The sequence below is a fragment of the Rousettus aegyptiacus genome, unplaced genomic scaffold (genome assembly GCF_014176215.1).
Source record: "Rousettus aegyptiacus isolate mRouAeg1 unplaced genomic scaffold, mRouAeg1.p scaffold_m13_p_10, whole genome shotgun sequence".
NCBI lineage: Eukaryota > Metazoa > Chordata > Mammalia > Chiroptera > Pteropodidae > Rousettus > Rousettus aegyptiacus.
In genome coordinates, this window is record NW_023416285.1 from 62,677,525 (window position 1) to 62,696,094 (window position 18,570).

Genomic DNA, 18,570 nt, shown 5'->3' on the forward strand with positions numbered 1-18,570 from the left:
ACACCTAGCTCCATTCTGCTTATGATCCAAATCCAAAGCCCCAGAGGACAGTTCAGAAGGCTTAGTTGGCTTGGGTCACATGCCCATCCCTTGGCCAGGACACCTTGAACAAAATTCTCAATAAAGCTTTAAACAATGCAGAGAAGTAATTCCTCAAAATAAAATTGGGAGTTCTAACCAGAAAGAGGAGGAATGGATGTAGGGTGGCCCTCCAATTCACCAAATGTCCGCTAAACATATGTTCCCACTACCTGGACTGACTTCTTGTCTCCTCTTTGGTTAATTAACCCTACTTAGTTTTTATATTCCAGCCCAATTGTCCCTGAATTAGAGATGCCTTCCCTTCCCTTCCCAAGGGAGTCGAAGTTCTCTATCCTGTTATTTCCTAGTAGTACAACCTCCCCTTCATAGCACTTTCCACTGTTGTAATTTTACATTTACTTGACAATGTATGAATTACATACATCTCTCCCAATTGGCTAAATAGTCCATGAAAGCAGAGCCATGTCTGTTAGGCTTATGATATCTCTAGTGCCTAGCACAGTGCCTTACAAAACAAAGACACTCAAAAAGCGTTCATTTAATGTATGAATGAAGCCATAAAGAGATTTAATTTCTCAGAGACATGAATTATTCCACTCCCTCTAAAAGGCAAAAGCAGCTAAATTTTTAATTAATTAATTAGTTTTGTATGGCAATATTGGTTAATGAAATCCAATAAGTTTTAACTGTACACTTTAACAGTAAGGCATATATATACATATTTACACTTGTGTATTCACCTCTCATAGGTTAGATTTCTTTCTGTCACCATATACTTGACTCCCTTTACCTCCTCTACTCCCCACTCCTCCAACCCCACCTTCTGGTAACCACTACTCTATAGTCCATGTCCATGAGTCTCTGTTTGTTCGTCCTGTTCATTTGTTGCTTTTAGGTTTATATCGCACATATAAGTGATATCATGTGATTTTCAACTTTTTCTGTCTGGCTTATTTCACTTAGCATGATTATGTAGAGTCATTCATGTTGTAGCAAATGGCAGTATTTCATCTCTTCTTACGGCTGAGTAATATTCCACTGTATATATGTACTACAGCTTCTTTGGCCAATCATCTATCATAGGACACTTTGGTTGCTCCCATGTCCTGGACATCTTTTCGGATATGGGTTTTCAAGTCTTTGGGGTAAATACCCAGTAGAGGGATTGCCGGATCATATGGCAGATTAATTCTTAGTTTTTTGAGGAAACTCCATACTGTTTTCCATAGTGGAATTTGCAGTCCCACCAGCTGTGTATAAGGGTTCCTTTCTCTGCATCCTCTTCAACACTTGTTATTACTTGTCCTGTTGATTATAGCTATTCTAACAGGTGTGAGATAGTATCTCATTGTGGTTTTGATTTGCATTTCCCTAATAGCTAGTGATGTTGAGCATTTTTTTTTATATATTTGTTGGCCATTTGTATGTCCTCTAGACAGAAGTGTCTGTTCAGATCCTCTGCCCATTTTTTCATTGGATCATTTTTTGTTGTTGTTGTTATTAAGTTATATGAGTTCTTTGTATATTTTGGATATTAGGCCCTTATTGGAGGCATTGCTTACAAATATATTTTCCCATTCAGATGGTTGTCTCTTTACCTTATTGATGATTTCTTTTGCTGAGCAGAAGCTTTTTGGTTTGGTGACGTCCAATTCATTTATTTTTGTTTTTACTTCCCTTGCCTTTGAGGTCAAATTCATAAAATCCTCTTTAAGTCCAAGGTCCTTGAGTTTAGTTCTTACATTTTCTTCTATGCATTTTATTGTTTCAGGTCTTACATTCAGGTCCTTAATCCATTTTGAGTTAATTTTGATGTGTGGTGATAGATAGACAACAGTCTAGTTTTATTCTTTTGCAGGTGGCTTTCCAGTTTTCCCAGCACCATTTATTGAAGAGACTTTCCTTTCTCCACTGTATGTTTTTGGCATTTTTGTCAAAAATGATTTGCATATGTGAAATGGGTTTACTTCTGGACTTTTGATTCTGTTCTACTGGTTTGTGTGTCTGTTTTGCTGCCAATACCATGCCGTTTTGATTACTGTCACTTTGTAGTATAATTTGAAGTCAGGCAGAGTGATACTTCCAGCTTCGTTCTTTTTTTCTCAGGAGGGCTTTGGAAATTTAGGGTCTTTTGTGCTTCCCTACAAATCTAATGATTTTTTTGTACTATTTCTTTAAAAAATGCTGATGGGATTTTGATGGGGAGTGCATTAAATCTGCATAATTCTTTCGGTAATATGGTCTTTTTAACTATATTGATTCTTCCAATCAAAGAACACAGAATATCTATTTCTTTGTATCTTCTTCGATTTCTTTTAATAGGGTATTATAGTCTTCATTTTATAGGTCCTTCACCTTTTTTTTATTAGATTTATTCCTAGATTTTATTCTTTTTGTTGCAATTGCCAAGGGAATTGTTTTTTTCCACTTCTTTGTCTGACACTTCATTATTAGAGTATAGGAATACTATGGATTTTTGAACGTTGATTTTGTATCTAGAAACTTTACTGTGTTTGTTTATTGTTTCTAGTAGTGTTCTTGTGGAGTCTTTAGGGTTTTCTATATATAGAATCACATCATCTGTAAATAGTGACAATTTGACTTCTTCATTTCCTATTTGGATGCCTTTTATATCTTTCTCTTGCCTGATTGCACTAGCTAGGACTTCCAATGTTATATTGAATAACAGTGATGATAGTGAACAGCCTTGCCTTGTTCCGGATCTTAGAGGGAAAGTTTTTAGTTTTCACCATTAAGTATAATAGCTGAGGGTTTGTCCTATATTGCCTTTATTATGTTAAGGTACTTTCCTTCTATACCAATTTTGTTAAGTGTTTTGATCATAAATGGATGCTGTATCTTGTTGAAGGCTTTTTCTGCATCTATTGATATGATCATATGATTATTATTTTTTAATTTGTTTATGTGGTGTATCACATTAATCGATTTGCATATGCTGAATCATCCCTGTGCCCCTGGGATGAAGCCCACTTGATTGTAGTGTATACTCTTTTTAATATGTTGCTGTATTCAGTTCGTTAGTATCTTATTTAGGATTTTTGCATCTGTGTTCATGAGCGATATTGGTTTGTAGTTTTCTGTTTTGTGTTATCTTTACCAGGTTTTGGTATCAAGGTAATATGGGCCTCATAAAATGTGTTGGGAAGTATTGCCTCCTCTTTGATTTTTTGGAAGAGTTTGAGGAAAATAGGTTTTAAATCTTTTTTGAATGTTTGGTAGAATTCACTGGTGAAGCCATCTGGTCCTGGACTTTTACTTTTTGGTAGGTTTTTGATGATTGTTTCAATTTCCATACTGCTGATTTGTCTACTTAGATTTTCCAGATCTTCTTGATTCAGTCCAGGAAGATCGTATTTTCCTAAGCACTGATCCATTTCTTCTAGGCTATTAAATTTGTTATTTTATACTTTATCATAGTATTCTCGCATGATCCTTTGTATTTCTGCAATGTCAGTCATAATTTCTCCTCTTTCATCCCTGATATGGTTTGTGTTTTTTTTTTTTTTTCTTATTTCCTTAGTGAGTCTAGCCAGGGCTTTGTCAATTTTATTAAACTTTTCAAAGAACCAGCTCTTTGTTGCATTTATTTTTTCTATCATTTTTGTTTGTTTGTTTTCGATTTCACTTAATTCTGCTCTAATTTTGATTATTTCTTTCCTACTGCCTTTAGGCTTCATTTGTTCTTCCTTTTTAGTTTTTTAAGATGAAGCGTTAGGTTGTTTATTTGGGCTTGTTCTTGTTTTTGGAGATAGGCCTGTAACGATATGAACTTTCCTCTTATGACCACTTTTGCCATGTCCCAAAAGTTTTGATATGTTATACTGTCATTATCATTCATTTCTATGTATCTCTTGATCTCTCTTTTTATTTCTTCTGTGACCCAGTTATTCTTCAGTAGCATGTTGTTTAATCTCCATGTATTTGTGGTTCTCTCTGCTTTCTTTTTATAGTTAATATATAGTTTCAAAGCATTATGATCAGAGAATATGGTTGGTATGATTTCAACCTTCTTTTATTTGTTAAGGCTACCTCTATGATCTCTGTCATCAATCCTTGAGAATGTTCCATGTGCACTAGAGAAGAATGCACAAGCAACTGTTTTGGGGTGGAAGGCTCTGTAAATGTCAATTATGTCCAGTTGGTCTAATGTGTCATTTAAGGATGTTATTTCCTTATTTTCTGTTTGAATGATCTGTACATATCTGATAGTGAGGTATTTAGGTCTCCTACTATGAATGTGTTTTGGTCTGTTTCTCCCTTTAGTTCTGTTAGTAATTGATTTATATATTTCAGAGCTCTCTGATTAGGAGCATAGATATTAATAAGTGTGATGCATGATTCCCTTTATTATTATGAAGTGTTCTTCAGTATCTTTCTTTACCTTTTTGATTTTGAAGTTTGTTTCATCTTTTATTAGTACCACTACTCTTGCTTTTCTCTGAATGCCGTTTGCTTGAAATATCATTTTCCGCCCTTTCACTTTGAGTCTATATTTGTCTTTGGAGCTGTGTCTCCTGGAGGTAACATATAGTTGGGTTTGGGTTTTTGATCCATTCTGCAACTCTGTGCCTTTTAATTGGTGAGTTAAATCTATTTACATTTAGGGTAGCTTTCTGGTAGCTTGGTGTTTCCATTGCTTCTTTGTCTTTGTGTTTCTGTTTTCTTTATTTTCATTGGCTTTTGTGGGTTTTCCCTCTGGTTCTTCTTGTTTTATGTTATGTACTTTAGTTCTGAATCTTTGGCATGTGGTTACTATTATGAATATGTAAAGGATACTCATATATGTATACAGTCATCCATTTTCTTCTACATGTGCCTTATCTCCGTTCCCCTTTGTGAATTTGGATCTTTGAATTCTTCCCTTTTTGGTCATTTTTGTCTAAATTTGTTCCTATTTACGCTGAACATTCATTACTCTCTTCCTATAGCAATTCTCTTCTTATTGTTTGAGCTTATAATGTCCTGTCTTAGTAAGGGTTGCACTCCTCAGCTTCTATTTGCCTGATAGTCGCCTTACTCCTAATTATGTTTTTGGGTTTATTTATTTATTTATTTTGTCATTTTGTTTTAGGTGAGCTGACCTCTTTCAGTATTTCCTGTAGTGCAGGCCTCATAATGGAGAATTCCCTCAATTTTTGTATGTCTGGAAAGGTCTTAATTTCTCCTTCATATCTAAAGGCGAGCGTAGATGGATACATTATTCTAGGCAAATAGTTCTTTTCACTTAATAGTTGGAATATTTGATTCTACTCCTTTCTGGATTATAAGGTTTATGCCTAGAAGTCCGATGATAATCTAATGGGTTTTCCTTTAAAAGTTACCATCTTCTCCCTGGACGCCCTGAGAATTTTGTCTTTGTCATTGATTTTTGATATTTTTAATACAATGCGTCTTGGTGAAGGCCTATTTGGGTTGAGATAATTGGGTGTTCTGTTGACTTCTTTAATTCCAAACTCCAGCTTATCCTTTAGATTTGGGAAATTCTCATCAACTATTTGTCTGACAATACCTTCTAGTTCCTGCTCCTTTTCCTCACCTTCAATAATGCCCATTATTTTTAGGTTTCCTCTCCTGCTGGTATCAGCTAGTTCTCAAATTTCTTTTATTATTTTTCATTCTTCAGTTTCTCTCTTCTTCCTTCTGATATATTTCTAGAATTCTGTCTTAATATCATTGATCCTTTCCCCCATTTGGTTGACTCTGTTTCCCAAGCTTGCTATTTCATTTTTCAGCTCTTGTAGTGTGTGTGTGTGTGTTTTATGTCCAGAAGATCTATTCTTTTCTTTTTGAGGGTTTCAATCTCCTTGCTCAAGAAATCATTCTGCTCATCTAGTTGTTTTTTCAATTCCAAAATTGTTGATATAACTCTTTTCAGATTTCACTGAGTTTTTTCAGAAGTACCATCCTGAATTCTCTGTCATTTAACTTACATATTTTTATGTCTGTAAGCTTATTTTCTGGAGATTTTTCTCTATCTTTCTGAGATGACTTGTCACCTTGGTTGTTCATGGTGTTTAATGGACTATTTCTCCACTTGGGCATTAATGGAAGTGTATTCTGCTTTTTTTTTTTTTTTTTTTTAATTTCCCGGAATGATTTATTATAGAAAGGTCTCTGTTTAGCCTGTTTCAAAGAAGATGCTTTTCTTTCAGTTTCCGGTAGGTGGTGTCTAAGCCTCTTGGATTCTTGCTTTATATAAAGCTTTAATAATGCCTCCCCCCCCCCCTTATAGATGTTTAATCATTCTCGCTACCCTCAGTCTCTGTCCCTGTCAGTTTTAGAGACAATTTCAGTATTGTTTGCTCAGAACCCCTTGGGGTTCTGCGGTATTCGTTCTCAAAGGATATGCAGGGAGGGGGCCCTCTGGGTTGGGGATTGGGGGCTGTGGCTCAGCCTTGGTTTTGCAACCACAGCTGGTAAAAATCAACGGTTGTTTCTCTGCCGCCCCCGTTTCTCCACCATATCCACTTCTCTGCTTTCTGCCCTGACGCCTGGACACTGCCGCCGGCCGCGTGGAACTCATAACTCCTCCAGGCAGAGCTGTCCAGGGAAGTTGCCGCACGTTCACTCTCCCCCTCCTCCTACAAGGAGCTCCTCGGGCTGTGAGAGGCAGTTTCTTTGTTTCTCTCAGTCCACCACCTGACACCAGGGATTCTGACCTGTGGTAGCTCTTATGTGCAGATCTCATGCTCAGACATGATGGTGTGCAGTTTGGGTGTTTTTTGTTGAGTTTTAGATGTTCAGTTTACTGTTGTTTCAAGGGGAGAGATCTGGGGACAGCTCTTACTATGCCATCTTTCTGCAGCTAAATTTCTAAATGATTTTTTTCCTATTCATACTTTATTAGGTAATGTTCTTATTTCATCTATACAATAATGCAGTTGGAACCCACTTTATATAAAGATACTGAAGCACAAAGAGTTAGGGAATTTATTCAAAATCAAATACCTGGTAAATGATTCATAGGGGATACAAACCCAGGTCTATCCGATTCTGAAACTGAAGTTAAAAACTACTGTATGGTATTTGTCTCTCCACAACACTAGTTATCTCCTTAATACAAAAGCCTTATATATAGCGCTTATTAACCTATAAAATTGTTTTTCAAATAAGTTCATTTTCATGTAAATCTAGGTATGCCATAAATGTAGTTTAATTTGTAAAATATCAATCCATGAAGAAAATAAAGTAAACTAAATAAAAAAAATACTCTGGGAAGATGAAATTTGACAGAGAATTATGGCTCTTACCAAATGCCTTACTTTTTCTGTCATTCATGATAAATGACACTGAATGTGGGCAAAGGAATGGAACTTGGTGGAGGCGTAATTATTTAAGGTAACCTGTTCCCTCAATTTTATTTACATATTATAAAAAGCATTTAGATTTATCCAAAAAGGCTTCACTATTTCAGTGTCATTTCTTGAGAATGTGGGGATGTCAAAAAAGTAACACAAAGAATGTTTTCAATTCTCAAGGATTATTAGAAAAGGGACCAAGCTGAAATCAGCTACTGGAGAACATGGATCTCACTGGGACAAAATAGCAAAACTCACAAATATAAGGAAGAGTGTTTCTCCAAGACAGTCACAATTATGAGACAGCCAAGATGCTTGCAAGGATTATTAGTAAGGATAAGGAAGGCTATCATTTTCTCTTTTATTGCATGCCGGAGTCCCCAAACCTGCTAGACACATGATTACAGGTAACAGCAGCAATTGTTAACTGAAAGTCACAGTGGTGTTCCCTGGGGGTCTCATATGTTTTTGATGTTCTGGGGGAAATAGAAACTGGCAGTACCAGAGTAGGGAAGTAAGTCATTTAACGTCTTCCAGATACATAACTAGAGTTTGACTGATGTAGCTTTCAGTTACGCCTAAGAGGTTCTGCCAACTTCTGGATCCTCTGAGAACATTGTGCTTTCAAAGCAGCTGGCTTGACTTTGAAGACCTCTGGATCATAGTATATAATACGTACAGGAGTCCTGAAAAAGGGAAAAAAGATTTCAACTTGAAATAAGATGAACAGAAAATGGATAACATTTCTCAAGCATCCACTACATGTTAGGCACAATGATATTATCATATTTTGATTTTCATGAGCACCTCATGAAACAGGAATCATGACCTCCATAACACAAATAATAAAATGAAGGCTCGTTCTGTGTTCAAATCCAGATTCGTGTACTGATCAGATTCCAAAGCCTTTGCTCTTTACGCAGAAAGTAAGTTCTGGAAATTTCTCAATAATTTGGCAGCATTAAGCCAGACAGACTTGTGGTAGACTTAAAGAAACCAAATTTTTGAAGTTTCCACCATTATTACTTTATCACCAAATAATAGTAATTTTGCCACTAGAATAGACTCTTGGGCACTTGATCTTACTCTTCCCTTTCTTTTGTCAACGGACAGTGCTTGCTTTGTCAGCACATATACTAAAATTATTGATGAACAAAGAATAAGCTTTATTTCATTTGATGTTGAACTTTTCTTTAAAAATACCTTATAAAAAATTTAAATATTATATTATATAAGAACTAACATATTTCCTGTTCCTTGAGCTCTAGACTTCTACAACTTTTTCAAGGTCTCCAAATTTTCTTGATGATGCTTATGAAGGAAGATCAGGTAGTACTCCCTGAAGGCAATAAAATTAATTGAGGTTCAGGCAAGTTAAAAAGTCTTCTAAAAAAAAACAGGAATTAGAGGTAAATTCTTCCTTGTTGAATGTATTTTTTCATTTATTTGGAATAGGTCATACATGTACATGACGTAAAACCATTGAAAAATGCAAAAGCCTATTTAGTGAAAGTAAGTCTTCCTCCTATCCTCCACCAAATAACCATTGCTACTAGTTTCTTGTATATTCTTCTGAGATATTGTAAGCATATACAAGTATATACAGGACACATATGTATTTTTTCTTGCACTAACTTTAACATATTACATGCTCTGTTCTGTAACTTATTTCACTTAACAATGTATGCTAGATAAATAATCTCATATCCACACTTACAGAGTTATTTCCTAGATCTATATCCACTAACCCTTTAACTGTAGCCTTATATTTATAGTAAGAAGATCATAGATTTGTCACAAGAAATGTAGCAAGTATGAAAGATGCTTTTGAAAATTTCTCATATTTCCACAATTCTTTTCACCAGCCTCATTAGGTCAACTTTTCTTTGTCCATAGCAGCCCAAGCCTTTCCTGTCCCATCTTAGCCTTAAATTGACATACCTTGTACTTGGATTAGCCAGTTCTTGAATTCTGGGAGATGCTTCAGAATGCATAGCAGCATAAGATACTGGCCGGTAGGAATCATAGGCAGGTAAATAATCTTGATGAAGAGGTTTGGCCTTAGCTAGAGCTACTATTCGAAGGTTAGGCTCGGCAAACAAGGCAGCATGGGATATCTACAGTAGGAACGAAAAGACACAAAGATATATTCCAAGTTTCACCACATCTCCCTCTCTTTACAGCTATACTTCTAATCATTTCTTTACTGCAATAACTGGTCTCTCTGCTTCCATTCTTGCTCCTGTGCGATCCAACCTTCACATAGCAAGTTGCCACTACAAATATGGAGGAGTATCAAGGAAGAAGAGCAAGGGAAGCCATTGAATGTCCCAGGCTCTGTGCTGAGCACTGTGCCTTATCTGTTATTATAGCTTAACAGTCTTCCTAGTGAGAACTGTTATCTTTACGTTTCCCTTGCTCACCTTGCCCCACCCAGTTTCAAGGTCATCCCAACTTTAGGACTTTGACATGTGTTCTTCTCTTTACTAAATACTATCTTCTCAGATCTTCACTTAGCTGACTTCATCTCATCATTCAGGTTTTGGGTCAAATATCCCTTCTTCAAAGAGGCTTTCCCTGACTACCATGTGCAAAGTAGCTTATTCTCATAGTCACTCATTTCCTATTTTATTTTCTTCATCACATTTATCACTGCATAACATTATCTTATCTATTTATCTATTTACTTTTTATTTCCCTCTGTCTTGTTCCCTGGGCATGGTGCCTGGCCCATACTAGGTATTCAAATATTTGTTCAATGAATAAAGCTAAGGAAATTTGTCACAACACCACAGAGCTAGTATAGCAAGGCTGGGATTCGAACCCAGCTTTTACTGACTCCAAAATTCATACTCTTCACCCTCTACCCCCAAGTTCTTTTCTATACTTTGCAAGTAGATCTTCTTGCCAGAGACCACTCTTTCAAGATTCCCTTTTCCAATGACTTTGGCTAATGTCCTCTAAGGGCAAAATAGCACCCTAGGAAGAACCAGAAAGTGAGCTGAAGGATGCCAAGGCAGTGCCAGCTTACAGGACGGATAGGTTTGTCATATGTTTCTCTTGGATAGCACAGACCCTCTATCTTGAGCCTTGGATGGGCAAGGTCTACAATTCTTGGAGGTGTGACAGCAGTCTGGGCAGAAATTGAAACCCTGTTTTCAATCTAGAGGAGAAAAATAAAATAGTACATGTAAGTTTCAAATAACAAACACCATCTTCATCAAGGTTCCAGAAAATGGCCTGACTTCTGCACCAGACTTCTCAGCAAATCCAGCAGAAAGAATGAGAAAATCTTGCAGTAACCCACAATCATAGCTGAAAGGATCAATTTCCCTCTTTGTCAGACTAAGTTGTATGGATTCCAACCCAACTTTTCAGGAACTTATTGTTAAATTAAAGGTGAAGAGGAAATGGCAATGTTGCATGTTGTCTAAGAGATAAATGATAATGCTGATTTATGGAGTGACAAACTCAGCCAAGAGGGGACAGCCTAGCCCTACCACATGAGAACACTGTAAGGGGCAGCGCCGTGCTTTGTTTTCAACTATTTTTGTCCTTTAGGAATTGGGACGTACATTATCAGAAATCCCCATGCTTAAAGTTAATTTTAGTGGCTCTCTTCTAAGTTTAACAGGTAAGAAAAAGAAACCAAAACCAAGAAGAAGAAAGGCAGAACTATATCCCCATAGATAGTCATACTGGCCCCCCAGGTCACTCCTCACTATCTTAATTGTGTAAATATGTTCAAATTACATGGCCTTCTACTTAAATTATTTGCATTTAAACTAAAAATTTACCACAAGACTTTGAGGAGGAATATAAGTATTCACTGACAATAAAATACGGTTTTAATCATAGGTAGAAAAATAATATGCAAGGTGTGTTTCCAGTTCTTTCTTGTGTTTTTTAAAATAATGATGATACTAACATTGAAAGTGTTTTTTACATGCATTCATTTATTCTTCACCTGGGGTATCATTTTTATTTCATTTCACTGATGGAGAAACCAAGGTACTGTGAAGTTCAGCAATTTATTTAAGTTTATGTAGTTAGTAAGTGGCAAGCAGGGATTCAAACTGAAAGCTCTATCTATCTGTACAACAAACACTGTGAAGTACTAATTAAGCATCTTAAGTATGTCTTCTGAATACAGCTTTGTCTCCTATCAGGCTCTTAGAAAATCAAAGAAATATATGATAACCACTGCCTTCGATTGGCACATACAAAATAAAACAATCATTCATTAATTAAATTCATTAGATAAATATTTCTTAATCATTTATATTATCTAAGATACAACAAAGAAAAACAAAACAATCCTTTTTCTTAAAGTAATTTTCGACTTAGAAGAAACCATAAATCTATAAGCAAAACATTAAGATTATTTGATACCCATAAAAGAGAATAAATCAAATTTTGAGAGATTTTAAAGGAAGAACAGGAAAATCCAAGAACATTCAGGGATAAAGAGACATGAGATTTAACCTTGAAGGACAGATCAGATTTTGACAAGTAGAAGAAAAGGAAAGATAGGAAAGATGAAGAAAGGAAGATGGAAAGGAAAGTCTGAGCACAGAGGCAAGGAAGCATGGAGCAGGTTATCTTTGGTTACGCAGGGAGATTAAGGCTTGTAAATGCATTTGTAACTAGATTTGATGTGGGGAGGGGCAGTCTTCATAGCCATAAAAGAACCATCAAGTCTTTAAATTAGAGAGGAAGCATGATCAGAGGAGGAGCTTAACCTAATAGGCATGTGTGAGAAGGATCAAACCCGGGACACAGAAGGCTGGAAGGATAAAAAGAAAATTATGGCCAAAAGAAAAGAAACCAGGGTATTCATATCCTACCCCATTCTAAAATATTTTTAATGTTACAATATTCTAAACAAACTGATACTTGCACAAGAATAGATCAATGTAACCAAATAGAGAATTCAGAAATATAATCTAGTATAGTAACTCAATATTTTTTTTCTTGGTCTAGAGCTCCTTTAAAGTCTTTAAAAGTAATCAAAGGTTCCCAAAGACTGAGATGTTTAAGAAAATTTATCATTTAATCTCAAAAAAAGAAAAAAAAAACATTACATGTTACTATAAATACTTTTATGACAAATAACTATATTTCCCAAAACAAAAACGTGAGAAAATTAGTATATTTTACATTTTTGCAAATCTTTGTAGTATCTGGCTTAAGAGGAGGGCACAGTTGTTTTGGTTGAAGTATATGAATAAAATCCAGTATTACACAATAGTTGGAAAGAGATGCATATTTAATACCCTTTCAGATAATTGTGGATATTCTTCTTTGATACTGCAAATAAAACTTGACATATGGTAGTTTCTTAAATATCAGTTGTAATGTATAATCTGAAACTAGGTCAAGGGACTTTTCATACTCTATTACTTTGAAATCTGTTGGTCTATCTTGCACATTCAAAGAAACTTTTATGCATGCATGATTTTGAACTTGCAGATTATACTGAAAAGGCTCTGAGGAATCTTATCCATATCTAGGCTACAATTTTTAAAACCATCACCCTAGTATAAAAACATTATAGCATATAATAATTCTGGCTTGGGCAATAGTGGGGGAGACCCTTATTTTATATAAAAATATACTTCAAAAAAATTAAGGAATTAACTCTTTTAAAATAAAAATAAATCAGAAAATATTAATGAGATATTTTTATTATAAAATTAATATTATGTAAAGTAAATAATATCTAATGTTGGCAAGAGTACATTATTTGGGAGACCCAAATAATATAATTAAATATGTAAATCAAAATCACTTTTGTTGGAACACATTTTGGGATTTTATATGAATCACTCAAAATGTTTGCATAATTGATGCAGAAATTTTACTTCTAAAATTTTCATTCTCAGAAAATAATCAGAGATTGATAATATGGGGATGAACATGTTAGTAAAATGACCTCATAAATTCGTACAGTAAATCAGACAAATCCTGTGAGATATCCAGAGTACATGTGAGTAATACTAAAGGTATCTGCTTGATATAAAATAAGAGTCTTAAAATTTAAAATCTATCAAGAGTCAAAGATTTTAAATATTCAAACATCTGACGAGACTAAGTGACCTATGAAAGCAAGCCCCTTTCTAAATTTTTAGATCTGACAAAGTTAACTATAGAAAGAGACTGGTTATGACATTTATGGAGGTAAAAGAACTTCTCACAGTTCATCTAAAGTCTCTGGTAGCAAGGAACCTCAGATACCTGTAATAGTAACTTGACTTCCTTTGTGGGCATGTGTTATTTTTAAATTCTGAGAAGATTCAGAATTAACTATATAAAAAAAGCTAAGATAATCAAATCATAGAATTAATAATTGTGTTAAGAAGTATGTGCACAATCTTGAGAAAAAAGAACAAAGTTGGAGGTATCACATTACCGTATATCAAACTATAGTACAAGTTTACAGTAATCAAAACAGCATGATACTGGCATAAAAACAGATACATTAATCAATGGAACAGAACAGAGTCCAGAAATAAATCTATACCTATCCACTCACTTAATATATGACAAAAGAGGAAAGAATATAGAATGGGATAAAGACAGATTCTTCAATAAATGGTGCTGGGAAAATTGGACAGATACATGCAAAAAAAAAAAAAAAAGAAAGAAAGAAAGAAAGAAAGAAAAGAAACTGGACCCTTTCTTACACTATATACAAAAATAGACTAAAAATGGATTGAAGACTTAAATGTAAAAACCAAAACCATAAAACTTCTAGAAGAAAACATAGGCAGTAAACTCTCTGATATTGCTAACAGTAATTTCTTTTTGGATATATCTCCTCAAAGAAGGGAAACAAAAGAAAAACATAAAGAAATGGGACTGCATCAAACTAAAAAGTTTTTGCATAGCAAAGGAAACCATCGACAAAATGAAAAGACAACTGACTGAATGGGAGAAGATATTCACATGATTACAACTGATAAGAGGTTAATATTCAAAAAAATATAAAGAACTAATACAATTCAACAACAAAAAACAAACCATCCAATTAAAGAATGGGCAGAGACCTGAACAGATATTTCTCCAAAGAGGAAATACAGATGGCCAATAGACATGTGAAAAAATGCTCAAGGTCATTAATCATCAGAGAAATGCAAATTAAAACCAAAATGAGATATCACCTGACACCTATCAGAATGGCTATCATCAACAAATTAAAGAACTACAAGTGTTGGCGAGGACGTGGAGAAAAGGGAACTCTCATACACTGTTGATGGGATTGCGACTTGGTACAGCCACTATGGAAAATAGTCTGGAGGTTTCTCAAAAAATTAAAAATGGGTATGCTTTTTGACCCAGCAGTTGCACTACTGGGTATTTATCCAAATAAAGCCAAAACAATAATCTGTAAATATCTGTGCACTCCTATGTTCACAGCAGCATAATTTACAATAGCCAAGATATGGAAGCAACCTAAATGCCCATCAGGAGACGATTGGATAAAGAAATTATGGTTCATATGTACAATGGAATATCACTCAGCCATTAAAAAAATGAAATCCTACCATTTGCAACGACATGAATGGACCTAGAGGTTATTATGTTGAGTGAAATAAGTCAGATAGAGAAAGATTAATACCATATGATTTCACTTATGTACAGAATCTAAGGAACAAAAAGAAGAAACTAATCCAAAACAGACTCACAAATATAGAGGACAATCTGGTAACAGACAGCAGGGAGAGGGTTAGAGGGCTGGAAGGAAGGGGTGAAGGGTTAAAGAAGTACAGATTAGTAGTTGATAGATGGTCACAGGGATGAGTAGTATAGCATAGGGAATGCAGTTAACACCAATGATAGCTAGGTGGAGAGCCAGAGGAGAGAAAGAGCAGTTAGGGGGATCATTTTATAAACTCCATAAATGTCTAACCAATGTACTGTATACCTGAAACTAATAAAATAAAATTTAAAAATATATATATGTGCAATATATATTGATGAAATTTGAACATGGACTATGAGGAAAGTATATGAATATTAAATTTTCTGAGTTTGATAACAGTATTATAGTTATATAAGACAATGTCTTTGTTTTTAGGAAATTCATACTGAAGGATTTAGGGAAAGGGGTATATGATGTCTGTAACTTACTCTTGAAAATAATAAATGATTCAGAAAAATATTAAACACAAATAAACAAGCACCACAGAGAAGAGAGAATTATAAAGCTAATGTAAAAAATGTCACTTTTTACAACTTTCCAGTAAATTTTAAATTACTATTAAAACAAAAAGCATATATACTATTAAAATCAAAAGCATGTACATGTTTAAGAGAATTTGGCCTATTAGAGTGGTAAACTTACAACTGCAATTTGAAATGTATAATTGAGTAATCGATTTAGAATTATGACATTAAGTTAAAATATTAAGCCTATCTCATTCTCACATTTAAAAACTTCAGGTTCACCATATTTATAAGTTTAATGTATTCAGTTTTTAAATAACTAATATTTGAGAAGAATTTGCTTGTTAATGTAGATGGTTGAAGTAAAATACTTTAAAAAATCAACTTTAGATATTTATAAATATAGTTTAAAGTATTTCAAGGTATTTAATTAAGTGTAAAAAATCAAACCAAACATTATTCAGGACTCTTAAAAGTCATTGTTAAAAACTGCTAGAATTATAAATAGAATAAGAGCTTTCAAGCTGAACTTAAATTTGAAGCCTAAAATAAAAAAATAGATTATTTTTAATTTTAAATTTTTAAATAGACTATTAATTATTTAAAGCAAGTTCATACCTCTAAACAGTCTTTTCTGCATACAGAAACTATGCTCAAGGATACCAAAAGACTCACATCATTGGGTGTAGCAGTTTTCTTCTTAAGTGACTATAAATTCCTTGCCAGTTCTTGCTTTGAAAGGTGGAGTTTGTAGCCCTGCCCCCTTGAATCTGGCCAGACTTGTAACTACATCAATCAGCAGATTATGACTGCAGTGATATGTGACTTGCAAGGCCAAATTATAAAAATATAAAACATGTAGTTTCTGCCTGGTCTTTTGGAATGCTCACCCTTGGGAACTCCATTTTAGGATATTCCTTCTCAGAAAGCAGCTGCCATGCTGAGAGAGGTCTAAGGCACGTGGAGAGGCCATATGAAGGTGATCCTGGATATTCCCAAATGAGTCTAGCCTTCAAGTCATCCTAGCCTAGACACCACAAATAGGTATTGTCATGAAATGAATGTTTATGTCCTCCACCCACACAAAATTCATATGTTGAATCCCTAACCCCTAAGGTGATGGTATTAACAGGTGAAGTCTTTGGGAGGTGATTAGGTTTAGATAAGGCCATCAAGGTAGAGCCCTCAAAATGGGATTAGTGTCTGTATAAGAAGAAAAAGAGAGATCAGAACTCTCTCTGTGTACACACATGCAGAGATCATGTGAGCACCCAGCAAGAAGGTCACTGGCTACAACTGGGAATAGGGCCCTCATCAAGAAGAGAATATGCTGGCACCTTGATCTTGGATTTCACAACCTCTAGAACTGTCTATAGTATTTCGTTATGGCAGCCTGAGGTGACTGAGGTGTGAAGGAAGTGTCAGATGATTCCAGCCCCCAACCATTTCAGACATGTGAGCCATTTATAATACCCCAGCTGAGACCCTAGATAGCATGAAGCAGAGACAACCCTGCTTACTCTGCCCAGATTTCCGACTCATAAAATCCTTGAGCATAATAAAATGATGGTTATTTAATGTCTTAATTCTGGGAGTGGTTTTGTATGAAGCAACAGATAACCGGATTAGAACTATATTGATTTCAGATTATCTGGAGTTTGTTTTCTGAGCTGATTAGATTAAAAGGTATTAATGATCCTATTGCCAGTGGTTAAAAAAAATTTTAAAAAGGACAATAGTAGCTCATGGCATAGAAAACAGAAAGCAAGACTTTGGGTGACAAGCAACAGAGAACATTTTAGTAAAATAAGGTAGTATAGCAGAGTTGGTTTGTTGTTTTAAAGTACACTGGAGAAGTTGAAGAAATGATTAGCTCAAGCCTTTAAATTTTCACCTCATGGTGTGAGTAAGGGACCAAAAAGTTTTTATAACTTACAGTCCCCCCAAAAACCTTGTTTTCTATGGTCACAGGCCTGAAAAATTTTAAAAACAAACCTAAAATCTAGTTCTGCAAGTGGGTAAATTACAATGCAAATTTATTCTCAAATTTATATGGTCTCCTATACTAAAATTAGGGCAATGATCAGGAAGAAATGGGTCCTTGAAAATAAGAATGGGGGAAGATGTGCAGATTCCAATGAAACTGTGTTCTTTAAACCACTGAGTACTGCTGAGCCTTCCTTACCAATAGAATCAGCACTTCCTCCCTGCCTGAGGAGGTTAGACTCCCCTTGCCTGAAGAAACTGCAATGGCTTCCCCTGAAGTAAATACCTTCTGGGGAAGCTGCTGACCTACCCCTACTATCTTCCATTGCTTCCAGATCTATAACCAGATCCAAGTTCCAGGTGCCGTAACAGCCTTCCTTAGCTGTTCCAGCTCCCACAATAGCTTATGTTCTAATTTTGTGTTACTCATAGTGGTTCTGTTTCTCTGATCAAATCCTGACTGATACATGTGGCACAGATGAGGTAGTCAGAAAAGTTTATTTGATGAAAGGAGAAAATAAACAGAAAGAAAAGGAAAGTACACACCTAGAAATAAATGTATTATAAAAGCATGTTATATTTACAGATATATTACATGTTATAAAGTCAGTCAGGAACTGTTCCTTTCACATAGACCCACTTACGCTTTTTGGAGGAAGGTAGTTTGGATCTGTGCCTTTGGCTATTGAGAGTCGTAGTATCCGAGGAGAAGGATCAGAGATTTTAAGAGAATCTTTTTTTAAGTAATCACTGGATGACCTACATGCAAATTGAACATAAAATATTATAATAATTGGAGGAACAATAACTGCATTTGAACAATAACAATAATTGCTATAATTAACATCCGAACAATTATATATATTATTTCTATCTCGGGAACATCTTTTCCCATAATCACCAGACTGGTTTTCCTCCAAAATTTTTCTTACTGTGATCCAGAGTAAGAAGTACATTTTATATTGTGATGCAGCATATTTAAATCCGTGTATGTATCTGAAACAAACTTATCATGAAACAATGTTTGCCCTAGGCAATATATTCTAATTTTTAA

At 34.9% G+C, this 18,570-nt stretch overlaps 1 protein-coding gene across 1 annotated transcript in view; it reads right to left on the reverse strand.

Annotated features, from left to right (window-relative positions):
* Positions 1–7,806: 7,806 nt before the first annotated feature.
* The window catches only part of THEGL (theg spermatid protein like), a 46,824-nt gene continuing 36,060 nt past the window's right edge, over positions 7,807–18,570 (reverse strand). Inside the window, exons 7-10 of the mRNA XM_036226532.1 lie at positions 18,161–18,275; positions 10,393–10,524; positions 9,303–9,478; positions 7,807–8,047 (exon numbers count right to left, since the gene is read on the reverse strand). Coding sequence (XP_036082425.1) covers positions 7,930–8,047; positions 9,303–9,478; positions 10,393–10,524; positions 18,161–18,275 — 541 coding nt within the window. The 3' untranslated portion in view covers positions 7,807–7,929. The remainder of the gene's footprint in view (positions 8,048–9,302; positions 9,479–10,392; positions 10,525–18,160; positions 18,276–18,570) is intronic.